Below are 26,399 nucleotides of genomic sequence, written 5' to 3'. Positions count from 1 at the left end.
CGCCCCCTCCCTCACTTGGCCTTTAAAAATGCTTTGCTGACGCCCACCGGGGGGTTCAGGCTTTCTGAGCACCAGCTGCCTGGACTCCTTGCCTGGTGCCTGCCATAGATGCTGCACTTTCCTTCACCACAGCCCCGTGTCAGGAGATTGGCTTTGCTGCACGTGGGTGGGCGGACCCGAGTTTGGTTTGGTAACAATCCTACACTATGTATTTAGACTCCAGGTGGGTCTGGATATGCTTCCAGTTTGGGGAAATCTCAGCTTTTGGAGGCTTATTCACCACCATGGAGCCAAGACCCCCTCCCTGAATTTGTGTACAAATTCAGGGAAGGGTCCAGCTTTTTTAGAGGGAACTGACTTTTTACCCCCCAGAATTCTATCAAATAGGCTCAGTGCTGCTCCTTCCTATTCTTTCTTCTACCTAATGAATATTTACCAAGTCTCCAAATGCACCCAGGTGTACAGAGTCGGCAGGTAGAATCCTGGTCAAAGAACCAACCAGCATCTCTTCATCCCAAGATGCCATCTACCCTCCCTGTCTAGGCTTGGTTCAGCCAAACAGCATTCCTTCTTTAGGTCAAGGTATGGAAAATTGCCTGTTTTGTTCAGGCAGACCTGTCACCGCACCATTCCACAGCTCCAGCCTGCCGCCCGCCTCCCTTGCCCCCGCCAACAGGCGCGCAGGCTACACTCTCTCCTCCTGGGAGCAGGGATCATCTCGGTTCCACTGCTGAAGCCCAATAAATGTCCTAACCTTTGCTGCCCTCTCGCGGCTGGTCTGAAGATGATCCCTGTTGCTTCAGGGGTTATGCTCGCAAGTTAAACTTTTTTCACCTCTTTTTCTTTCTTTGCTTTTTTTCCCTTGCTTTGCTTTTACTTTTAAAAAACAACAGCAAGAGTATGTCTTATGTAAAAACATTATTAATATATGGTACCAGGAGTTATCATACTGTATATGTAATTTCAACGAGAAAATTCACATCATATTTACTTACATAGGTAGACATTAAGATATTAGTGGCCTGAGGATTCAGTTTATAAGGACATATGGCTTTATAATCTTATGGAACTTGCCAAATTTACTCCAACTGGTGAAATCAGCAGTCTCGTATCTGTTTATTAGCCTAAACTATTTTCATAGCATATCCATGCACATTTTCAGGATTAAAATTTGCTTTAAAACCAACAGTGCCAGTCAGTTCTGGCCTCACTCTCCACGGCGACCGTCTGCTTTGTGCTGGGTGCTCTGGCCACGGCGATGCCTGAAATGCTCTCCCACCAGAGACCTGCCTCCCTTTTTTTTTTTTTTTTTTTGCGGTACGCAGGCCTCTCACTGTTGTGGCCTCTCCCGTTGTGCAGCACAGGCTCTGGACACGCAGGCTCAGCGGCCATGGCTCACGGGCCCAGCCGCTCCGCGGCACATGGGATCTTCCCGGACCGGGGCACGAACCCGTGTCCCCTGCATCGGCAGGCGGACTCTCAACCACCGTGCCACCAGGGAAGCCCTGCCTCCCTTTCTTTGAATTCAGCTCACAGATCACTCCAAGAAGCCTCCTCCCGCACCCCAGGCAGGCCTGACATCTTCTGCCTTCCAGTGTCCTGCTCACGCATCGGGACTGCCAGCTGGCTCATCACTATAATCACCCATAGCCCCTCCAGGCAGGAGCTCTTTTCTGCTTCCCTCTGCAGCTCTAACAGTCAGTGGGTGCCCAGCATGATCACAGCTCTTTAATAAATGTTTAATGAATGAATGAATGAAGAGGGTAAGGGAGAGCCAAATGAGACAAAGGCTCAGGAGAGGATGTAACTAAAGGTGCAGAAGAAGGAGCACCTCATTCCAGTTAGGGCAACCGGGAACAAAGGTCCCGATGGAGAAGGATTTAGATAAATGGAAAAGGCGGAGGAAGGTTTTAGGCTATACTGTTTTTTTCATAGCATTTATAACAAACTGCTCTTACCTCTTTGTGTGGCTATTTAAGTCTATGTAATCAAGTCTCCATAAAAACCCAAAAGGACCAGATTCAGAGCTTCCAGGTTGGTGAACAGGTGGAGTTTAGGGGAGAATGGTGCCTGGAGAGGGCAAGGAAACTCCACACCCTTCCCCATACCTGCCCCTAAGAGTGTCTTTCATCTGGCTTTCCTGAGTTACATCCTTTTGTAATAAACTAGTAATCTGGTAAGTAAAATGTTTCTCTGAGTTCCATGAGCTGCTCTAACAAATTAACGGAGCCCAAGGAGGGGGTCATTGGACCCCCCAATCTATAGCCGGTTGGTCAGAAGCACAGGTCATGTGACAACCTGGACCTGTGACTGGCATCTGAAAGGGGGGTGGTGGGGAGCGGGCAGTCCTGTGGGACTGAGCCCTCAACCTGTGGGAGCTGGTGCTGCCTCCAGGTAGATGGTGTCAGAATGGAGTTGAATTGCGGGCCCCCAGCTGGTGTTGGAGCACTGCTGAGTGCTGTGTGGGACACCCACACCCCACCCCCTTGGCCAACACGTACACTGTAGTTGGGTGCAGAACGCTTTTAGCCCAAAACTTTAACTTGACCATAATGGGACAATGAAGCATCTGCAATGAACTAAAGAATTTTAATCCATGCTTAATTTAAAATTTAGAAGTTTCTCCCTCCAAACACCCCCACAAAACCCTACTTAAGTTGCTTTTTTTACATCTCTATTCCTTTATGTAAAAAATTATAATATATATGTGTATGTGTGTGTGTGTGTATATATATATATATATATATATATATATATATATATATATATAAAGCTCCTATACCAATACAAAATATTATTAAGAGTTATTTTTGCATAAGTCTACAATATATATGTTTACATCCAAAGTACTCGTCTATTTTTCACTGCTCCTTTTCCTTACCATATATTACTTCCTCTAACAAAATACAAAAGAAAAAACCGGGAGATAAAATTTCTTCCTTACATTTGTTAGAAGAGGAAACAAAGGTCTCTCAAGAATACATTTTCAGTTAGCAGATAACTGTCACAAAACACAAGACTTAAAATTATGACACTTACTCATTACATTCCTTTATTGTACTTGATCGATTCTGTTTCATGTATAAAAGTATCTGATACCAGTATTAAATGAAGGTTAAAATTAATTTTAAATTTGCTACTGATAAGTGTATACATGGTATAAGGAAACTAGAGACCCCTTTCAGATCACCACAGTCCGTAAATAAATGGCTAATTTGCAAGTTCTTTCACTATTTGAGTTCTGAAGTCAGTATTCATTCTTGTTACCAGTGACCACCAGAGTTTTGAGAAAATAGTTTTCTTTGTAAATATTCCACTAATTCAAGTCTTGATTTTAGCATCTCAATCTCGTAATAAGGAATCTGTAAAGAGAGGAAAATAAATCCATCCTCATCCTTCATAATCTGAAATTACCTTGGGTTTGGTTAGCCTGTCCGCCTATCACACCCTCCCCACAGCAGCATGGAGGCTCCCAGCAGGCAGAGGTCCCAGCGGTGCCTGTAACGGTGTTGCGAGGTAGCCGAGGCTCAACAATAGGTGGAACGTCTAAATAAGGATCAGACATGATCCCTGTCCTCAAGGAACTTAAAAGTTAGGTGCTAACTTAAAATATACAAAAAGTAGGCAGTAATACTAAGCAGAACATGCAAAAAAAATTGGTGCTCTAGTGCTGAGAGGGAGTCGACACTTTAGATTAGGGTGAAAGGTCAACCTGAGCTGGGAGTTGATGAACAGCCAGAATTAGACACTCAGAGAGGTGGGGACCACCTGACTCGTGTCGGAAAGGGAGAAAGGCCAGACAGAAGAGACCACTGAGCTGGGAGCAGAGGGCCTGGCTGCGGGCAGACCTCGAAGGGTCTAGAATGTTGAGATGTAGATGTAGTCTTTATTGCATAAGCAGTAAGGAAACAATGAAGGTTTCTAGGCACACACTGGCACAATTCACTTTAGGAAAATTAATCTGGGTATGTACAAGACGGAAAGGAAAAAAGTAACCAGACAGGAAAGCAGAGAGCAGATTGGTAGACAGCTTAGAGAATGGAAAGCTCCATGGACATTCATTGCGACTCGTCACCTAAGACCTTGCTAAGTGATCTACGATGTAAATACAAATAAGAGTCTTAAACATTAAAAACTGAAGAAGATCCTGCTTTTAATGGGTCATCTTGTCCATTCTAGTCATTAAATCAAAGGAAAATTAAAACAAAATGATATTCCAATAATTTAGTAATTCTAAAAGCAAAGTAAAGCACAGCTTATACAGAATTTAGGTATGTCTCACTTTTGGAAAAGAGAAAATTTGAAAATTGTGATTTCAAATTACAAATCAAGAGACTTAAGCCTAATGAACAAAGCTGGCATTTAAACCAGACTTAAGAGCCTTGGTCCACTGGGCTGGCATACTACTTAGTATCCTGCAAAAAGCAAATCTGAACTAGAAATGGCTTTTAGGAAAAAAAAAAAAAAAAAAAAAAAAAAGGCAAAACCATACCTGGACAACTTGATAGCCAAGTAAGTACAGATGTCTTTGTTTAGTAGCTTCCTTTCCCAGTAAGTGTTTGCTATTCAAACAAAATCTTTTTGGACCATCAATACACAGTGCTACCCTAAAAAACCAAAGAGGAGAGGGAAACTTAATTTTTAAAACAATCCGAAGTATTTATATGGTTTGAGCTGCCAGAGTTTATTTGGGATTTGGCTATTCCTTTGTGCCAATACTATTTTCAAATGAATCATGACTGTTATCCATTAATCTGTTGAAAAGCACTCAACTTAATTAAATTAAGGTTCACAAGATATTACATGGAATTTCCAAAACTGGTATGCCATAGTGTTTTAATTTTCAGAACCATGTCTACTTTTTTCACTTTCTTAAGAAAACAATCCCTGTGTATTAACCTCAACAAGTCTTATAACATATAAACCACAACAGTTTTCTTTACCTTTTATGTATATCTTCATCAACTGTAAATGGTAATACAAATCCATCTTCATCTAATTTAATTTCAACATCTGGTAAGAGAAGAAAGGAAAAATTCTTCGTGTGATACCCTCACAAACACTAGCTTCCTTTTCTCCTTGTTGTTTTGATTTCTTCCATACTGCATTTATCAACTGGGCAGAAGGCTGCAAAGTAATGACCACACCAGACGATGGTGAGAATTTTAATTTAATCAGAGCTTTGCCCAACCAAGTCAGCTTTAAACTAAGAGGGCCTCCACTGCACTAAAACAAGGAAGGGGCCCTCAAGGTATCTGGGGCACGATGTGAATCACACACACTTTTACTCTCCTTGTAACAACTGGTGGGAATAGTGAAGAAAATCCTTTAAGTCAGACACCTGTGCAGCTGGCACCTTGCATCCCTGGAGCTCCAGTACCCAGGAAAGGTGAAGCAGCCGGCAGCCCAGCACATGGGCCCTGGGCGCCGGCAGGCTCCCCCTTCCTTCCTTGTCAAAGGAGCCCATAAGGGGGGGAGTGAGATGTGACCACCTGAAGCCTGGAAGCACTGTCCTCCCTGAGCTCACTGTCCTTTACTCATTAATTTGAAAGGAGGACTTTGTAGTCGGCACCGTCCGCGATAATGCAAACGCTTATACCTGCTACCGAGCACTTCAAGTGCAGCTAGTGCGACTGGGGACCTGAACTGTGAATTTTCAAAACTGGAATTAATTTAAATTTAAGTAGCTACTGGTATGTGTGGCTATTACATTGGACAGCACTGGCCAAGAAGATGAGAGCAGCTAACAATTACTGAGCACTTACTGTCTCCCAGGTGTTAGTCTGAGTTACCTCATTTTGTCCTTAAACAAGTCTTTGAGGTCACTACCCCTCTTACTCTCATCTTGCAGATGAGAACAAGCAAATGAATGCCCCGAAAGGATGCCCAAAGGCATTCGGCTACTATGTGGCTAACATGGAGTCCTGACTCTTCAGCCCTACCGCCCACCCCTGTTCCAATTTGCCTTCAGGGAAGGGCCAACTTCATTTTGTTTCCAGACCCTTGGTGGCTACTAAGCCCCACGTGTTCCCTCAGAGGACAGCACGCTGAGGTCTAGTTAACAACAACAAAACTCCCTACTACTTACCTATCGTGTAACAATAGGGTGTTAACACTTTTGAAGCAAAGTACAGTCTTGCTCCTAAAAGGTCAATCAGTCCAATCATCACAGATTTATAAAGCTGAAAATCCATGGGGGTCTCCAGGGAAGAGCACGGAGTAAGAAATGATTTCACTTGATATTTAGGAAGAAGTTTTGGACCCTAAAAATGTATGTGCAAACACGAGAAAGAAAAATAAGATACAAAATCAGAGAATAAAATGAAGGTTGCCTGAGTATAAAAGTCTGACCCAATATTACTTTATAGGCATGATGCTTCTCCAGGACTTAGGACAAATACCTTTCTCAAAATGACAATGCCAAATATTCTTGTTATAGTTCAAGCCCAATAGTCCAAAATATCTTTTAAATGTGTTTTAAATGTAGCCAATGGTCACCGAAAGAAAGAAAGAAAGAAAGAAAGAAAGAAAGAAAGAAAGCTCAAGAAACACCTTTGGAACTCTCAGAATTGCTTTAAGGGCCTTGAGGAAACACAGCTGAAGTTTTTAATAGTGGAAATTGTGATAAAGCTGACATTTCAATTTAGAAAGAAAAGGGGACAGCTATGTAATAATGGTGCTAGCAATTGGTTATCCATCTGGAAAAGAACTAAGAGTTCTGTCACACATTACAGACTATAATCTATTTCAAGTAAATTAAAGATCCAAATATAGTATGGAAAATAATATTTTTAAAATTTAGTAAAATATTTATATTACTTTAGGAGTCATAAAATATTCCTAAACAATATAGGAAACCCAGCAGCCATAAAAAATGAATAATTTGACTACAGAAAACTTAAAAATTTCTGTATAGCAAAAAGGCATCATAAACAATATTAAATTAAAACTAACAACATTTAAAACCACAAACCAGGAAGAAATATGTACAACGTACTTAACAGTTAATATGTTTTACAATGTTTTCTAGGACAAAAAACAAATACAAAAGAGAAAGACAAACAACTCTATACAAATAGGAATTAAGGTGTAACAAGGCAATTCATAACAAATGTAAATGACCAGTAAACATTTGAAAATATGCTCAACTTCATTATCGCTCGTTAAAGTGCAACTGAAGCATGTGACACGACATTTCACTGAGTCAAATGACAAAATTAAAGGGACTAAGAACACACTGCAACACAAATGGGGAGACGTGGTCACCTTCATTCACTGCTGGTGAAATATGACATCTACAACTATACGGGAAAAAAAAAATCTGTCAGTCTCTATTGAAAATTAATCCAGTAATCCCACATTCAGGAATCTAGTCTTTAGATTAAAACAACAAAAAGGTTCCAGTATGACAGGATATGTAAGTATGTTTATGACAGCACGGCTGATCAAGACAAACGTTGGAAAAAGCCTGAAAATCCATCAATGGTGGGACAGCAGAATAAATACCGTGAAATATCAGACCATTCTTTAAAAGTATACATTTGATCTTTACCTATTACCCCTGAAGAATGTCCATGATATACTGGGAATAAAAGCAAACTGTAGTGTGAATAGTCCCATTCCATGAGAAGAGAGAAACTAGATGGTGTTTATGAGCTACTCATAAACATGGTTCAGTCAAGCACGGAGAACCAGGCAGGAATGAGCAGGTCTGGAGGTACCATTTCTGATCCTAAACAACGTGCCTGATTAAGTTAGGAGAATGGATCCTTAGAAAGCTTTATACAAAGCTCGAACTCCATGTAAACTGAATTCTATCACGTAAGAGGGAAACTTCTGCTTGGTTTAAGAACATACTCAGGAATGGTTCAGGATTTGTTCAGTGCATAAATTCACACTTCTATATCCAACAGCCATGGGGAATGCTAAAACCCTTTAAAATCCCTAGAGTAAGTCTAGGAGCACTAAGACTCATAAGCCTGCCATACTTGATAAAACCTTCTAAGAATCTTACACCGTAGGAAGTGGTTCTTTCAAGGACAAGAACACAGGAATAGGGTCAATTTATTAGAGAAAAGGCTATCTGGTGGCAACTACTCCAAGTGAATGAAAATTCTGCTTTCTAATGAGGTTACTGAGACAGCTCAAAAGAGAAGGAACTTAAAAGATTCGGGAGCAGCGGAGGTGTTGGAGAGGAAGACGGAGGCAAAAGAATACCATCCCTGTAGGGAAATAAAGCAATGCAGCTCATGCTTTTACCTTATAGAACGGGCATTCTAGAATCGCGGTTAAGAAAAGTTGGGTCAGTTGTGCTAGGCTCAGTCTGTCCAAATAGGACTCTTCACCTGAAATAAAAAGCATCCCAGTCATAGTTAAGCTTGAACTTTGGTGTGTGTAATAAGAGAAAAGAATATCCAGAATGCACATTAATTAATTCACTCCAGTAAGGTACTTTTAAATGACACTAGGAAAAGAACTTGTTAGAATTAATTATACCTTCTTGCCTCCCATCTCAGTGAAATCTCATTTTGGCTTCCAAGAACACATGCTCCTAACTAGAGAATATAATTAAAAGTGACAAATGTATGTTAGTAGAATTTGTGGGAATTTCCTTTACCTACGGAGATCTAGATTCCGGCATATTTGGGTGGCTTTGAATTAAGACGAACATCTTCTCAAAAAAAAGGAGTGATACAGTTGTTCTCATCAAAGACGCTAACATGTAACTGTGACACTGCCACAGCCATCACCAGATCCCTGCAAGAAGACTCAGTTTCTCAGCTAGGGCAGCAGAGTCTGTTTACCCGAAACTGTTTTCTCTCTCCATGCCATGTTCTAGCATTCTTTAATTCTGTGTTTATATTAGCATCTGCAGCTTCAGATTTCTTCGTTAGATCGTTATGGAAGAAAAAATAAAGGCAAAGCACTGTTCAATAAAAAAGGTATATATGTGACTTGAAAACATCACAAGTTCAAACGCTAAGTTTTCTACTCTCAGAAGTAATCACCAACTCACCTTGCAGCTGCTGAAGAAAATACGGGCTGAATATTTTGGCCATAAAGTTGACTGGATGGCATTCAATAAGTGAACATGAATGGAGAAGTTTCAATAGTGTTTTGGGTGGAAAATAATTGCAACGAGTTAACAGTATGTTTTCTAGCTTCCTAAATAAAGCAGAGGCATTTGGTGGCAAATAATTGAGTTTTCCAAATGGTTCAATTAACTCAGCAATTTGATTAGGTGAAAATTTTTCTGACTGACAAACAAAAGTTTCTGCCACTGCATTGAGGATGGGTTTTGAAAAAATCAGCTTTCTACTGCAATACTCCATGACTTTGCTGACAACCTCGGGATCCAGAGTGAGACAGACTGAAGCGACATGTTGCTCTAGGGCTTCTGTAAAAAATCTGTCATTGTGCCCAAAGTAGATGAATGCCTCTAAGACTTCTTTGAGCTCTTCATTAGTGAAACGAGGGATATGCCTCACAACATATTTACCCAATTTTATAACCAGCGGAAGTGCCTGAGTTTGATCAAGGACCACCAGGGCAGTGAGCATTTGGCTCAGTAACTTAGGACTCAGGTTGGAAACTACTGACAGAGAAAAGTTATTTATCTTATTTAAAAACGTCTGTTGTTGGTCAACTTTTTCAGGACATGCCTGCAGTATTCTGTAAAGGGTCACAATATCCTCGGGGGTAAATTCTTCCAAATTTTCACCTTGAAGTTGATATATAATCAGGTCTAGTGTCGAACAACCTGGACCTTGCAGTTTAATCAGACATTCCCCCAGGATACAAAGACTGTGAATGTCCAGGCTACCCATTTCGAGACGATGCTGGCACTCTGCAAGGAGGCTCAGCAGCAAGCGACTTTGGGGATCCACATACAGGGTCAGGGCTTGCAAAGCAGTCACCAAACCCGTGTTTGACAGGTTTGAGGGGTCCTGTGCAAACTGATTACACAAAGCTTGAAAGGCGCTATTCTCCAGTATTTCTTTTGGCAACCTTTGATCATCATCTTTTTTTTCCATTTCACAAATCCGATGTAAGGCTCCTGCTGCCATAGTAACAGGCAAAGTCTGCAGAGTGCTTATATAATGTAAGACTTCTTCCGATGAAGCGAAGCTGTTTAGTCTCCTGTAAAATATCTGTTCATCCACATTTTTAACACTGTGTTCAGACCTGTCCCAAGCGTGTACTTGAGAGAACACTGGCTCACCAACTGGATGAAGGTCATTTCCGTTTTCTGAATGGTACTTTTTAGAATGGGCATGATGGAACCTGACCCTAACAGGCTCAAGTTGCAGTGACCAGAACCATGGACACAGATGCTCCTTGACTGTCTTGTGAACACAAATGACACGTTGAGTTTTCAGACCAGCCACAGCTCCATGTATCCGAAAATCAGATAAATGACAAAGGTTCCTCCGCAAGGTAATTAAAGCCATGCCACCAGACTCTCAACTCCTCTTGATTTATAACTACGTTAAAAGAATAAAAAAACACGGTCAAATATACTAGAACACAGTTTATTCAACATCAATGCTTATGGAAGTAAGGATGAGTACCCCAAAAGGAATGATTCCCACTAAACATTTCCCACGCAAACAGAAGTACCAGAAGAGCAGCGTCTCTGCACCCTAGAGCTTAGAACAGCGGCTGGATCTCGTAATAATCAATCTCATTTGCCAGGCAAGGCTGTACTTAATTCTCCCAACACAACGAACTAACTATTTTGATGTCATTTTAAAAACGAGGAAACTGAAGTACAAAAATGTCACGTGGTCCAGTTTACACAGCTATTAAGGAGCAGAGCTAGGCTTCAACTCAGGTAGTCTGGATCCTAAGCACGCCTCCTATGTGTTGGTTGATGGAAGGAATTGCGTTTGGTGCAACTTCCCCAAAAGAGGCAACGGGTAAGGTGGCCATTAATTCGGATGGGTCAAAGCAAGGGTGAAAAAAGCGCTTAAAGGGCCTTGAGGTGTTGGGTTTCCCCTCAGTTAGGATCTTGTTCCAGGACCGAGGAACAAGAAGGTCTAGCTTGGTTAGATGGGAAGAAAGAAATGTCAGTAAAATAAAAAAAGACGCTGGTCAACGACGGGGTAAGGTGGGTGGCGCGCCCACACCTGAACACCCCCGCTGTGGAACCTGGGAACACGAGTGCGCAGGACGGGGAGGACGGGGGGCCCCGGGGACCGCGTCCTCCCTGCAGGGAAAGGACCCCACGGGCCGGGCGCCCCCCAAACCGGCGGGAGCGGCGCCCGAAGAGAGGGGCGAGCCAGGGAGCGCGGGCGCCTTAGCGAAACCGCGGGCCACGCCCACCGGGCCGGAACAACCGAGCCCAAACCCGGCGTGGACACCTACCGGACTCGGCGCGCCGGGGCACCCAGCAAACCCTGAAGGAAAGGCAGCCTCGTGGGCCCCCGTACGCGCGCGCCGCGCCGGGGCCCAGCGCTTCGGCGCCTGCGCCTGGAGGGGAGCCGCCCCACGTCCGGCGCGCCGTGATTGGCCCAGCTCCTTTCCCGAGCTTCCTATTGGTCTCGGGCGCCGACTGTGTGCGCAGGCGCGGGAGCAGGGGTCGCGGTACCTGCGCTTTCCCCGGCGTCCCCGCCGGACCCCCGCAGGTGAGGGCACGGGGGCCACAGCTTCCAGATCTGGGCGCCCGCCCAGCACGGGCCCGAGGGTGGGCGGCTCGGGGTCGGCGAGGACACCGGCTTCCGCGTCCCTCCCCCAGCCGGGCTGGGCGCGTGCGGGTCGGTCAGGACCCCGGCCCCTCGGGGCTGAGGGCGGCGCGCGCGGAGGGCGGGCTGCGCCAGGGACTCGGCCTTGAGGCCTCCCCGCTGCCTCTGGGAGCGGGTTCCCGGTGGCGCCGCGGCGTTTGCACAGCGGAGCCGGTCCCGCAGGTCCCTGTGGGCCCTTCCTCCGTCGGCACTTTTCTAGACGGGGTCAAAGGGCACATTCGGGCGCAGGGTCAGGCGAGGGCGTCCGGACGGGGCACCGGAGGGTCAGGAATGTTGGAAGCGCGGACCCGACCGGACGCAGGCTCATGCTCCGCTGTTTCTCCGCCCGACCTTGCTGTGCGGGTGCCGGCGAGCCGCCCCCGAGAAATGCGGGGTGCAATAGCGGCTCTACGAGGTCGTTATGGGGCTGAGGGGCTCATGCTTTGAAGCTCCTAGGACCGTGCGTGGCTCCTGGGAAGTGCTCCGGGTCCTTAGCTATGATAATAAGCGGTGCTGTTTCCATCAACCGTTGTTTTCGTCGGGTGGCTGTGGTCATCGTCCTCGCTCTGAAGATGCGGGAGCTGAGCCACCGGTCAGTTGAGAAGCTGGCCTAAAGTTCTGCTCTTGGGAGTGACCCATCGTGGCTGGATTCAAGCCCCAGTAGTCTGGCCCCAGAATGTGATTTATGAGCCGCGCAATTCGAGCTTCATACCTTGTATCCTCCTTGGTTTAATGAATTCTCTCTCTTCAACCTTTAGAATTAATACTAACAAACAAACTTAGAAGTATATTTCGTATTATCTGTGGATATAGTTGCAGTTATTTTAAATTAAGAGAATTCATACCTGCAGGTTGATTACTACTTCATTAAAAAGGAAATCCCTTTTTCCCTTTTCTGTTTTTCAGTGTAACTGTTACAGCTGTAGCAGATGCTTTGAAGTGATGAGGAGGTTTTTGTTACTCTATGCTACACAGCAAGGACAGGCAAAGGCCATAGCCGAAGAAATAAGTGAAAAAGCAGTTGCGTATGGTTTTTCTGCAGATCTTCACTGTATTAGTGAGTCTCATAAGGTAAGTCATGGTTTTTACGGTGTTTCATACTTTGAAGTATTCTGGTTGGGAAGCGACGTTAAACAACACAGTGGGACGCTGAATGCCACCATGATCCTTTTTTTTTTTTTAACACTTAGAAATTTATTTTATCAACTGTGTTGCAAGATTCCTGCCAGTGTTTTCCTACATGTGTGTGTTTTGAATTAAACTACATAGTCTTAAAAACTAAGACGAGTAACTGCTCTCAACTGTAAATGGAAATAGTAGTATTCGCCTTGTTTTTCTCACGGGGTGCCTGGGCACAAATGAGGTGTGCGTGTTCACAGGAACATGGGAGCTTTCCACCTCATGAATCCCGCTGCCCCGTTTGTAACTTCCCTGAAATTCATGCCAGAGTTCCTCCAAGTGAAGAACCGTTGAATTCTTTGGTGAAATAGAATTTAAAGTGGAGGTGTAAGGATCTGCAGTAGACTTGGGACTGCTTGTTTTTATCACGTTCGGTCTCTGCAGAAGTTCCCACCTTAGGATACATGAGATCGTAACAGATCTGTGCCCAGACTTACTGTTTGATTGAGACCCTCAGCTTATAGTTTCATACAGTTCAGGCCCTAGCAACGAGCAGGGGCGATTCCTAATACCACACAGTGATGTGCCAGCCACTGAGCCCTCAAATTCAGCTCGGTACTTGAAAACCCACCCCTGCAGTGCACTCTCAAGTTCACAACCTCCTCTGGTCTTTCCCACATCTCTAGTTGTAAAGACTAGCCTGTCAGCAGCAGAGGTGAATTATGAACTCAGTGCATAGCAGGGAAACCATCAAGTTCCTTGATGCAGCAGGGCTAGGGTGGCCCCGATAGAGTCAGTCACCCAGCAGGGAGGGTCCTGGGGGACACCAGCAATCGCAGGCTCCGTGATTCTACAGCACCTTCAGAGTGAATTCAAATTGCTGCCGCCACAGGGTAGAGTACAGTCTGAATCTGTTAGTACAAACACAGTCATCAGCATCATACAACCAGCCCTGGTTTGGCCTCCTCACCTGTGAGCCCCGTGGGGTCAGCAGCTATTTGAAAGTTAGGTGAGTAGTGAATTTTTTTGCTGCCACCGGAGTCATGTTGTTTGCTCTTCCCAGCTGAGTGATTTCTCCAATTGTTCCTGATCCAAGTTTAAATTGATCGCTCTCTGCTTCCTAGATCATGGTAGTCTTTTTCAAACTAAAGTGACTTTAAACTGCATAGAGCTGTGTTGTGTCCTATAAGCCCGGTAAAATGTTAGCTCAAATCTTTACCCGGTACATCAGCATGAAAAATAAAGTGATGTATTCCTTTGTGCCGTGTTAGATGATATTCTTGAGCTCACGGAGTCGAGACGAATAGAGACCGGGAAGTGCTTTATTGGAAATACTTCGCTTTAGTAGAGAATTAGAATAAGGAAACCTGGTTTGTAAGACTCAGAAACACTGATGATCTCAGTTTACCACTGACGACATTCTCGGCTCTCTGGAACCCTGAGGGAGTCCGGGCCCTTCCTGACAGCCAGGTTTCCCGATTTCTGAGGAGTAACACTTTCCTTGCCAACTTTTAAATGCTCTGTGTACCTCTCTGCCATTATGCGATACAGACAACAAGACGGAAAATTAACCTGATTGCTTTGCTGATGCGTTAAGTCAAAAATACATACAGCAATAGATCTCTGACATGACACCCTTATTTTATAGTATGATCTGAAAACGGAAACAGCGCCTCTTGTGGTGGTGGTTTCTACCACGGGCAACGGAGACCTGCCAGACACAGCCCGCAAGTTTGCTAAAGCCATACAGGACAAGACGCTGCCGGGTGACTTCTTTGCTCACCTGTGGTATGGGTTACTAGGTGTGGACTGTATTTTGTGCACTTACTGTACTGTTGGTGCTGGATGTAACTCTAGTATCTAAATGTATCTTTCAAAGCCATGGTGTGTAATTGCCTGGGTTTTGTCCTTTTGGGGTTCTTATATAAATACCTTATGTATGTATAGTATTTGAATGTAAATAAGGTGCTGTTTCCCCAGTCTTCACCCCACAGCAGCTCCTCTGCAGAGCCCCTGAGTAGCACCTTAACCCCGGGCACACACCAGATTCAACCAGGAAATGTTTTCATGATGTTAGTGGCCAGGCCCCACCCTAAACCTGCCAGAACAGAATCCCTGAAGGAGCGACCTGGCATGCTGGTGCTTTTTGGCGTTGTTGTTGTTGTTTTAAAGCTCTCAGGTGGATGTGATAGTTTCCCTAGGGGAAGACCCATTCCCCTAGGATGGGGCTCTCAAGCCTGGCCATGCACTGGGATCCGCTGGGGGAGTTTTCCTTCCAATTCCATTATTTTGAGCCCCCCTCCAGTGATTCTGACTTAATTGTTCTGAGGTAGGGTCCTGGTATTAGTATTTTTTAAAGCTCCCAGGTGACTCCAATACGTATCCCAGCTTAAGAAGCACTGGCCTAGGGCTCTGTGAAATATAGGTTTAAAATATTAAAGGATCAGAAGGACCAGCTCAGCAAGATAGGACACCAGAGAGGGAATTCAGGGTCCACTCGCCTGGCTTGTGATCTGTATTCACCTTTGAGAACTGTTTTGGGGAAGGTATCTAGGAAGAATGGAATGTGCTATGATAAATAATTGGTTAGAGATTTGAGGTTGTGACCCTGGCCAAGATCTGTCGTGTAATGTATTCAAGAGAGCATTTTAGAGTGTTCACAACTTTTGAATTTGTTTTTTTCCAGTTTCTTTATTTTCAAGAGTGGACATGTACATATTGCTTTAAAAATTCCTCAAAAAATTATTTAAAAGGAAACACTGAAGCTTATCCAACTGTTTTCGTCAGTCTTAGGCCCATATATGGGCCCACCAATTGCTCACCTCATTCTTGTAGGAAAAATCCAGGAAGACAATTAAACAACTAAGAAATTTAAGCTTTTAATTTTAAATTTTCAACTAAGTATGAAAATATTAGTCCCTTTCTTACCAGGAAACATAAAAGCAATTCTTAATTTATCCAACACAGAAACAGAGCAAATAAATGGTTGTTTGTGTTTCAGATGTAACCTCTTCATGTTCTAGATTAGGAGTCAGTAAACGGTAAAGGACAAGATAGTAAATACTTTAGGCTTTGCAGGCCACTGGTCTCTATACCATCTACTTATCTCTGTTGTTGTCGCTTGAATCTGCCATAACAAGGTGTGAACCAGTGGACCTGGCTGTGTTTCAATAAAACTTTACTTACAAAAACAGTAGGTGGTAATTGGCTCACAGGCTATAGTTTGCAGACCCTGCAGTAGATTGGAAAACTCTGCAAGTACAGATACTACATGTTTTTAATCCTTGTTTACAGATTACCATATTTTTACACAGATTCATGGAAACAAAAATGTGAGATCTATTTCTGTTAATAGTGGTCCAAAGTATTTATTTGTTTCTGTTTGTATACTTAGTATTTCTCAAGGAAAAAATAAGAAAATGTGAAGCTATACATAATTTCTTGTTCCATCAACAGCAGCATGGAATGGTGTTGTTTTAAGTGTTTTGTTTCTCTTCTGTATGTGGTTAAATTTAAACCTTATTTCATACTAATAACCTATTTGGGCTCTTTAGGTCTGGGTGATTCAGAATACACGTACTTCTGTAATGGGGGGAAGATAATTGATAAACGGTTTCAAGAGCTTGGTGCCCAGCGTTTCTATGACACTGGCCACGCGGATGACTGTGTAGGGTAAGATCAACGTATTTTCTGTCATTTCCAGTAAACCTTGTTTGTACGTGATGAAAGTTAGTGTGTTTATAAAAGGGGTTCACTTTTGATCTAGCACTAAACTTCGATCTTGAAAGTCTTATTTTAGTTTTGATAGCTGTTTTTAATTCTAGCACCAAAGAAGACCATCCAGAGTTTCACTTATCTGTTTTGCTGATTTTTTTTATGTGCCTTATCCATCTCAGTATCTGTTAATGGAAGAAGCTAGGAAAGGTGCCCCAGTACAGTTACCTTAGTCTTAACAATGTGTAGGTGTTTGCAAAAAGTCAGCATTTTCTTTAGGCACTTGGGTAGCGTGTGCCCACAGGAGCGACTGGACTCGGGACCTCCCACGTGGAGGGTGCCCAGCAGGCCACGAGTTACGGTTGGAGGACGCGGGTCAGAGGCCTTCCCGGCACACTGGCTCCTTGGTGTTCTCCCTCCTGTTGGCCATTTGCCACCATGCCAACCGGAAATATAATTTCTATTTCATTAATTTTTTCTTGTTTTTACAATTCAGCATTTCACTCTATGTGCCACCTTTCAAATGTTCTTAATGTCTTAATTCAGAAACCTTACAGGTACTGTGCTACAACTTATGCTGTCGTTTATCTTTGAACTGCTTTAGCCAGATAACAGCACACACACGCATTTGATTTTTTTTCTACTAGGCTTATGTACTAAGTAAATCTCACCCACTAGATCTGTGTTTATGCATCATGACAAGTTCAGCAAAGGTGGTGCTTTTCTACGTATATCACCTTGCCCGGGCATGTTGGAGACACTTCTGTTTCCGCATAACTCAGCCTTTGAGTCCACTACATCCGTCGTTTTCTGCAGCTGTGATACTGTGGGTTTGTTCCATCTCCCCAGGGCATATGTCCTTTCTGGTGACAAAGCTCTACTACATTTTCTTGCACGTTATCTTTTAGTTTTGTCCCTTTGTATTGGGCTTCCCCCCAACCCCGAACCTTGTTGGCATTAAATGTTTATTGTCCTGTATGAGCTATTTAATTGCTAAACCCTTATAAATCCATTAGTCCTATTGCTCAGTTCATATTTTACTTCAAAGGCTTTCGGTTTCCCTGTTCATTTATTGGATCGAGCATTAAAATTCTTGAATGTATATTTCAGCAGCCTGCATCTCTTAAGTTGTCAACCTAAGTACTCTTTTCTAAAATTAAAATATTTTCAAGGAGACATCTTGGCTTAAAGTACCACCACATTGAAGGGGTTAAGAATGTAGACTGGAGTCCACACATCGGGGTTCAAATCCTTGATTTTCCCCACTTACTGACTGTGGAACCTTGGTCAGATTACTTAAACTTTTTGTGCCTTGGTTTCTCCCTTGTAAAATAGATAATTATAGTACATGTTGTGTAAGGTTCTTTCGAGCATCAAATGAATTCATACAAGTTGTTATTTTAGAACAGTGCCTGCCTTGCAGTAAGCACGCAGCAAGCATGAGCTTTCTGATTTATGGGTGTTATCATCTTACTATTTCTGAGTTGTGAGAATGGGGTTTTAAATATAGCTGTCATTATTGAACTGCAGATTTTATATGCTTGCTCTTCCAGAGGCTCCTGAGGGATAGATGTACTGTGTGACCAAATTTGGAACTATGTACTGTGTGAGCACCAAATGAATATGATGAAATTATCGTCAAAGTTGCAATGACATGGAGATCTAAAATGTCTCTCCTCTTAACTGTCATTTAGCTTTATGAATTGGAATTTAATTGATAACTTGTTTGAGTGTGATTGAAAATGACAAAGATGTTATTCCCAAGGTCCTGATGCAGTCTCTCTTAGCAATTCTGTACACTCTGTGTACAGTTTCTGTCCAGGGAGTGTAGGGACTGTGATTGTTGAGCCCTCCCTCATACTTTGCTAGTAGTAAGTAGACTACTGTATTTTAAAATGTACTTACGATTTTTTTAAATTAATTAATTAATTTATTTTTGGCTGCGTTGGGTCTTCATTGCTGTGCACGGGCTTTCTCTAGTTGCGGCGAGTGGAGGCTACTCTTCGTTGCGGTGCGCGGGCTTCTCACTGCGGTGGCTTCTCTTGTTGCGGAGCAGGGGCTCTAGGCGCGCAGGCTTCAGTAGTTGTGGCTCGCGGGCTCTAGGGCTCAGTAGTTGTGGCACGCGGGCTCAGTAGTTGTGGCTCGCGGGCTCTAGGGCTCAGTAGTTGTGGCACGCGGGCTCAGTAGTTGTGGCTCGCAGGCTCTAGAGTGCAGACTCAGTAGTGGTGGTGCACGGGCTTAGTTGCTTCACATCATGTGGGATCTTCCCGGACCAGGGCTTGAACCCATGTCCCCTGCATTGGCAGGTGGATTCTTAACCACTGCGCCACCAGGGAAGTCCCCTGTATTTATGATTAATTCAGCTCTCCTAAAGGATGATTGCTTTTTTCCCCTGTGGTCAGCCTGCCTGGAAATTTTAGCAGAATAATTGCTCAGAACTGATCGAAGGTTTGAACTATTAGTCAAAAGAGCGTTAATCTGGAGTGGTTTCTTGCTGATATTTTAATCTGTGGGAAATAAAGATCAGTAAATTGGCTAGGCAAAAAAAAAAAAAAAAAAAAAGGTGGTGCAATTGATTGATGTAATTATCATTTATGATATTAGAGTAGACTTGGATTTTGGGTAAGTACTGTTAGCCTCATCAGAATTTGGCATGCCTGTTTAAAATAACAGCTTCTTAAATTACCAACTCTATTTTAGGAAGTTAAGAGGAACCACACTCCTATTACCTTTTACTAAATTATCTTCATGTTTGCTCTCTGAATTGTTTACAGTGCAGTGCTAATGAGCACAATAATGTTCTGCTTTTTAGCTTAATCATTCATAAGTATTTTTTGTGTTCTGAATAGCCTCCATATTTAGTGTTTTTGACAGTTGCACAGCATTCTATCAAATGGACAGATTCTGCCATTATCCAATTGTTATGTATTTAAATGGAGAACTTAGGCATTTGTTTCTTTTTTCCTTTTTTATTACAACAATCCAGTTTAGAACTTGTGGTTGAGCCATGGATTAACGGACTCTGGGCCGCCCTGGCGAAGCATTTTCTGTTGAGTAGAGGAAAAGAGGAGATGAGTGGAACTCTCACAGTGGCATCTAATGCCTCCCAGAGGACAGACCCCGTGACACCGGAATTATTACACATTGAATCACAGGTTGGACTTCTGAGATTAGATGATTCCAGACAAAAGGATGCTGACGTTTTAGAGCAAAATGCAGTGAACAGAGGTCAATCGAATACATCAATTGCAGACTTTGAGCCCTCGCTCACCCGTTCAATACCCCCGCTTTCACAGGCCTCTCTGAATATTCCCGCTTTACCACCAGAATATTTACAGGTGCATCTGGAGGAGTCCTTTGGCCAGGTAAGCAGTTTTACTTTATGCGCCGTGGGTGGTGGTGGTGGTGGTGTTTTTTAAATGACATTATGGTGGAGGCCAGCAGACTGAGGCATGCAGGGAGAGTGTGGTCTCCCACCTCTCTTTTGTAAATAAAGTTTTATTGGAACCCAGCCGAGCCTGTCCATTCACGCGGTGCCTGTGGCTGCTTCTGCACTGCAGTGGCGGAGCTGAACAGTCACTGGGGAGGCGCTGCCTCCACACATTGCATGCCTGCTTGTGTTGTTACGTTCCCTTTCTTTGAAGAAGGAAATGGTCAACGCTCAGTTTCTCCATTATTTTGGAGAATTAACTTCTTGGTTTCTCACTTTATGTGTCGGCCAGATGAGGGCAAGTTGTTGTGGGCAGTCAGGAAATTATCTCAGCAGCTAAACTCAGAGGACTCATTGATAGGAAAATCGTTATCCAGTGTGGATTTGTGGTATTCTGGGTTACTCCACTTTGTGGGTTTTTCTTTTTCTTGATAATATCTTACACGTATATTTTTGTCTATATTAAGTATTTTTCTCTTTGCCTAGAGTATTTTTCCTATCAATAAATAAATGACTTTAAAGTGGTCTGTAAATTTTTGAGCATCAAGTTGAATAATAGCTAATATTACCCCATGATTGCCAGTATATGGTACCCTGAAATTTCTTCCAGCATGCTTAGAGTAAATTTCCAGTGCAGCCAGTCTTGTAACACAGAGCCAAACCCTCTTTTTTAGAGTGGCTGATTGGAGTCCCACAGGGGCTTTCTCACATAAACCACACCTGTAGTGCAGCCATCATGTTTTCTTGTTTCTTTGTTTCTTTTTATTAAATGATGAACCGTTTAGACATTTTAGAAACAATATAAGTACAGCTTTCTAGTTTACTAGAACTGCTTGCATGTATCTGAGATGATATTAGTGTTTTTAGCATCATATTTTTATAGTGTTTTTCTAATGCATTCAGATAAACAGGTATGGTTTTATATGAACAGCCATGGGTTATTGCTTTTGCATTTATACTTCATTATTTATTAAGTGGGGTAAATCACAATAAGTACGTTGTAGTCAGGGCTGGGAACAGGCATGGGTGGCTCTAGTAAACATGCTGGGCTGGTGAGAGCAGGGTGCATGGACTTGTGGAGAGCCAGCCCCCGTGTGCTCGCTGCAAGGACGGGTGCATGTGGCAGAGGCGGTGAGCGCTGACTGATCTGACAGGGTGCTTCACTGAGCATCTGTCGAGAGTTTCCTTTATGGTAGGTATCATTACATAGGCTTGAGTTGTTGGTAATGTGGTTAAAAGATTTTTTAAAATCTCAACTATTTAAGGGAAACTTGTGTAAAGCTGTTCAAAGGATATACCTAGAGGGTAAGGGGTTGGGGGACAAGTTTCCTTTTTTAGGGCATCCTCTTGGGATAATCCCCTTGTGGGCAGGGTGGGTGTGAGGGCGGAGGGTGGAAGCAGGATTGGCTGAGTGGGAAGCTGAGCTTGAGAGCAGCCATAAGAAAGCCTTCAGCTGGACCCACTCGCGCCACACAGCGTCGTCTCCCCATCCCCTCTGCCTCTGACGCCGTGGGATCTCCTGGACTGTGTAGTACAAGCGGCACGGCCTCCAGCGAGCGTGTCACGGGGTCCTGCTGCAGGGCTCCTTCCTGCTCTGGGCCCCCCTCAAAGCTGGCCACTTTTGTGTCACCTGGTGTTTGGGTTGGAGCAGTATCTCAGTATCCCAGAGCCCGAAGAGAGGCCTACCAGGTGCAATACATCTCTCTAGGTGAAGTAAAGTGCAAGATGAGATAGTGTATCCTTTACTTGGGAGGGGATGTCCTGAGACGCACCAAACATTGGAATCCTGAAAATTGTACTTACGCCACAGGCCCTCAATCTACATGAGGCACAGAAGACTCCAGCATCATCTGATGAGCATAATGGTGTTGATACTGTGGACTAGTGTGATGTTTTGCTGAGCGTCCAGATGTTCCACATTTATTCGCACTGTCTTGTACCAGCAAGCAGGAACGATGTCATGGTCTTGGGGCAAAATTGTAAATGTTCAAGTGAAAGTGAACATGTCTGGTCCTCTTTATGGATGGACATGGAAAAGAGCACCTTGGCTAAACCTTTGTCCACATGCCACGTGCCTGAGGCCACGTTAACTGCTCTGTCAAAGAAAACCAACCATCCGCAGTTGGAGCTACTGCTTGTTTGAGTTTCTGGCATTCATTGTCATCCCCCAGGATCCGTCTGGTTTTTGCAGGGGTCAGGCTGGTGAATTACATGGAGCTGTTATGGATCCTCCTGTATCCTTTAGATTTTTAAGGATTATATTGCTATCTGCCTTTCCTCCTAGGATGCTGTATTATTTTTAATTCTATACCTTGATGAGGAGAGAGGCTGGTGTCAAATTCAGAGGCCTCCTCTTGGCCTTCCCCACTATGACAGCTCCCAGACCACGGGCTGGGAATCCAGTGTGGGGTTATGCTCGCTGCCAAGTGATCCAGTGGACCCACTGAGCCGGACTTGGGCCAGGACTCCATTTACTCCCTGGCCTCATAGACCTCACTGTGTTACTGGGCCGTGATGACACTTGGGGTAACAGCATCAACTTGGACCCTCGTCCAGCAGTCCCTGAAGCAATGGGACATTCCCCTTGGCCCAGTGCCCGTTTACCCCTTGGGGGAGGCGTTACTGAGTGCAGTTTCTGTGCTGTGCAGAGTCCCCCCTGGGAGCCTGCCGGCTTCTGCAGTCAGAGGGCTCCAGGTCTCACAGCTGGCTCAGGTCCACAAACTGGATGAGGGGTCTTGAACTGGGAGCAGCTTCCTGCTCGTGACTTCTTGACTTCTTTGCCTTGTAAGGGTTGATCCAGTGCCCTTGTTGGCTGCCCGTTCATTCTGGCCCTCCGGGAGCCATGTTTTCAGTCATTTCCACTGATTCTGAGAGGCCCCCTGGCAACCCCCAGCTTTCCTACTCACTGTGATAATTGTGCCCCCTGGCTTTCCTGGCTAAGTGCTCCCACCTCCCTCTGTTCTTTGTGGGTTGGGGGCGGAATCCTGGTTTTCCTGTTGCTGTGCACCCAGTCTGTGAGCCCTGGTCAGCAGGGGAGGCCAGCCTTGAAGTCAGTGGTGCTGGTGCCCCCTCACCAGCACAGTCCTGTTGGCCTTGGCAGCGCTGTATTCTCTGGGTGCTTCAGGGAACATCGTCATCTGGTGGGGTTTGGCTTTACCTGGTTTTATCCACTCTAGAAGGCCCTCTTCTCTGAGCTTTTAATCCTGTCTTCAAATGCTGGCCGTGGTCTTGGCATTTCTGCCCCACTTAGTACAGGCCCTTGCTTTTTCTTTCTCTCGTAGCCCTGCTGTCAGCATGTTCGCTTCATCTCTGGGGCTCGTGCCAAGGTGTGTAAAGCCCGTATCCTAGGAGAGTGTCCCAGCTAGAAAAACTCCTTTCTCCAAATGTATGTTCTGCCCTGCCTGACCCAGGACCTCAGTGTTCTATCTTGTGTGCACGTATTCTCTCGGTGTATATTGCTGTCCTGCATTTTCTTTGGAGGTGGCCCAACACACAAGCAGCCAGGTTTGTTGCTACCTAGTTACTGGTCCAGCAGCCAGAAGGAGAGATGGGGTGCCCGGGTAGAGTCCCCGCATTGTCTTAATTCAAGAAGGGAGTTCTTGCTCTTAATGGGAACGAGTGGCCACTTCTGCAGGCTCCAAGGGCTCAAGGGACCTAGGGGTTCAGGCTGTTCACCCAGATGTCCCTCTCCCATTCTTTCCCTACCTGAGTCAGTCCTTGGCTTTCTCCGCCCTCAGGCTGCAGGAGATGAGCGCTTCTTTGTAAACTACAGAGAATGCCCTCTGGCTTTCACACTTAGAATTTAGCTGTTGGTTTTCTCGGCTTTCTGCACTGTTTCCGGTTTAATTCCACCGGCTGAAGCAGTACTGCGTCCTCCTAGTTCCCTAGCCCTTGTACCCACAGCAGCTAGTGCATTCCCTTCCGGGGGACCCGTCCCACATAGCTGATGCACTGCTGCCTTGTGCTGTCCTGTCACCAATGTGGTGTCCTTACTGCCAGCCAGCAGTCCAACTCCACACTCCCATTTTAGCAACTTGCTTGGTTTACTGTGGCGCTGACTGTCCCGGGCTGGGTTCCTGGGGATCACTGTGAGACGGTTTTTTAGGGTGTCCTCGTCACCCTGGGATATGAGGGACAGAAGCAGGGTTGGGCACCAGGAGAAGCCGAGCTGTGGTGCGGTCTCAGCAAAGGGCCCAGCGGCGCTCACGGGGTGCTCTGAAGCTGGGATGGCCCTTCGGAGTTGTCCTCAGTAGTGCAAAGGGGCTGGGCCTTTAGAGTCACTGATTAGTCGTTGGATATGGGCTGCCTCTGAAAGGAGGTGGGACCTGAGAGTGCTCAGGTGACCCTCAAAGGTGACTGCGAGCTGGCCGAGGGCCACCTGTGAGCACTCCCAGCAGCCTTGCTGGAGGCCGTGCCCCGCTTCCTTCGACTCCCAGGCTCTCAGCCCTGACCCTCTTTCTAGCTTTCCCATGCAGCCACTTATCCAAAATTAATTGACTAGCACTGTTTAAGATGTAAGTTTCTATTTTTAATAGGACTTGGGAACATCAAGTTATGAAAGGAGGGGGTTGTACAAAGATTTGGGTTTCTTAATATTTTCCCACGTGTGGCTGCTTAAATTTAAATTAATGAAAGTTAAATAAAATTAAGAATTCAGTTCCTGAGTCACACAAGCATGTTTCCAAGTGCTCAGTGGGCACATGTGGCTAGTGACTCCCGTATCAGCCAGTGAAATGGAACGTTCCCATCATCGAGAAAGCTCTGTTAGACAGCACCAACCCACCACTCTGAGGGTTCCTGTGACCATCTGTGCAGATAACTTCCAACCTTAAACATCTGTCATTTCCTTTAGAATCTCCTTCTGAAATATGCATGCATGTTATTTTGTATAGTTCTTTAGGAAGACTGTTAGACCTTTACATGAAAAATGGTAGTATCTGATATTTTCCATATATCTCAGAAATTCTGAAGTCTAATAGGCAAGTTTAAGGTGTTGATGAGCTTCTCTTCTGAAAGACTGAGAGGCGTATGTCTGTAGCCATTTACCTTAGAGAAGAATACTTAAATAGCAGGGCGTTTTAAAAGATCCTGTAGCTCTCACCTTGTCACTAAGTGAAGCGGTGGTAAGTGTAATTGAAAACTGCATTTAGTAATATTTTATCACGTTTGTTTCCCAAGGAGGAAAGCCGAGCACCTGTGACCTCAGTGGATCCAGTTTTTCACGTTCCAATTTCAAAGGCAGTTCAGCTGACTATGAATGATGCCATAAAAACCACTCTTCTGATAGAATTGGACATTTCAGTAAGTTACAGAACGTGTTTCCGAGCCCAGGGATGTTGTCAGCAGGTGCAGGGACTTGTGCTGTGTCCTCACCTACACACTCAGGAAGAGGGAGGTCTGCGGCTGGACAGCGGCCTTCTTATTCTTGACCCATTATTTTTCCTCTCCCCCTCATACCTTTTCTTTTCACTTCAGGGAGGGCCTAAAATGAGTGACTGGGGGTGATTCTACTTGAGAGCATAGTGTTGCTGCCTAACTCATTAAGCCGTGAAAGAATAATGGAATCAGAGCAGTACTTCCGTATAAGAGCCCCCTGGAAAGGAAGCTGTTTCCTGAGGTCAGCGGCTAGTTGGAAGTAGAGCCAGACTAGACAGTCGTGTGACATTCACTTCTCAGAGTGGTGGTCCTTGTTCCTTTGAGGATCTGGAAGAAATCACGGACCCCCTCTCCAGAAGAATGATTATATATAAACACTTTGCACACAGTTTTCGGGCATTTATGTGCTCCCTCTCTGAACCCCATCCACGAGGCTTCCCCAGCCGCTGCCTCATTGGCCTCAGGTTAAGAAACTGTGGTTGTACGTCCTCACAGCCACGTAGCTCAGCCGTCGACGAGGGCCCTGCGAGGTTCCGTGGGCTGGGCTCTCAGAAGAGGGTGCACCAGGGCCGTTGATGTGGGTTTAATTGAGTTTCTCATAGAAAGAAATGTGACGGGCGTCAGAACTAGACGGTTTTGCTTACGTAGTATTGAGTAGTTCCATTTTCCTCTTGAACATTTTAATCCATATGGCTAGATATCATATGTACACCAAACCATTTCACTCTTGTTCTGTACTTTGGTCATAAAGAGGCGAGGTTTGGCCGCCTGGTAGGGACAGCCTGTGTCCCTCCCAGGCTAGAGGTGTGAGCGTGTGTGGCCAGAGGCCCCTCTCCAGAGCGTTCCACACTCCACACCGCTCTTAGGAGACCTGCTGTGGGAGGTGGCTCCACCTGGAGCCCGGGCTTGTGCACGACCAGTACCGAGCCAGGTGGTTGGACGTCGTGTGTCATTAAGGAAAAAGAAATTGCTCTCCCCGACCCCTATTCCTCCCCAGAGAGAAGGAGTAAAGAAAGGAAATTGAAAACCAGTGCAGA

The 26,399-nt window shown here is 44.8% G+C and overlaps 2 protein-coding genes across 2 annotated transcripts in view; one reads left to right on the top strand and one right to left on the bottom strand.

Moving 5' to 3' along the window:
- Positions 1–3,032: 3,032 nt before the first annotated feature.
- On the bottom strand, positions 3,033–10,451 carry FASTKD3 (FAST kinase domains 3; the record flags this gene model as incomplete). Its single annotated transcript, XM_079702817.1, has 6 exons — positions 3,033–3,362; positions 4,493–4,607; positions 4,944–5,013; positions 6,089–6,263; positions 8,260–8,345; positions 9,017–10,451. 6 exons carry the CDS (start codon positions 10,449–10,451, stop codon positions 3,264–3,266), a joined length of 1,980 nt encoding a protein of 659 aa, XP_079558943.1. The 3' UTR covers positions 3,033–3,263.
- A 2,214-nt stretch (positions 10,452–12,665) lies between these two features.
- MTRR (5-methyltetrahydrofolate-homocysteine methyltransferase reductase) overlaps positions 12,666–26,399 on the top strand; it is a gene marked incomplete at its 5' end in the record, with an annotated part of 29,154 nt that continues 15,420 nt past the window's right edge. The window contains 5 exons of the mRNA XM_079702218.1: positions 12,666–12,794; positions 14,491–14,644; positions 16,397–16,514; positions 19,543–19,921; positions 25,165–25,287. Coding sequence (XP_079558344.1) covers positions 12,666–12,794; positions 14,491–14,644; positions 16,397–16,514; positions 19,543–19,921; positions 25,165–25,287 — 903 coding nt within the window. The remainder of the gene's footprint in view (positions 12,795–14,490; positions 14,645–16,396; positions 16,515–19,542; positions 19,922–25,164; positions 25,288–26,399) is intronic.

This window comes from Hyperoodon ampullatus (assembly GCF_949752795.1).
Source record: "Hyperoodon ampullatus genome assembly, chromosome: 4".
Taxonomy (NCBI): domain Eukaryota; kingdom Metazoa; phylum Chordata; class Mammalia; order Artiodactyla; family Ziphiidae; genus Hyperoodon; species Hyperoodon ampullatus.
This window is presented reverse-complemented; position numbering and strand designations above follow the sequence as displayed.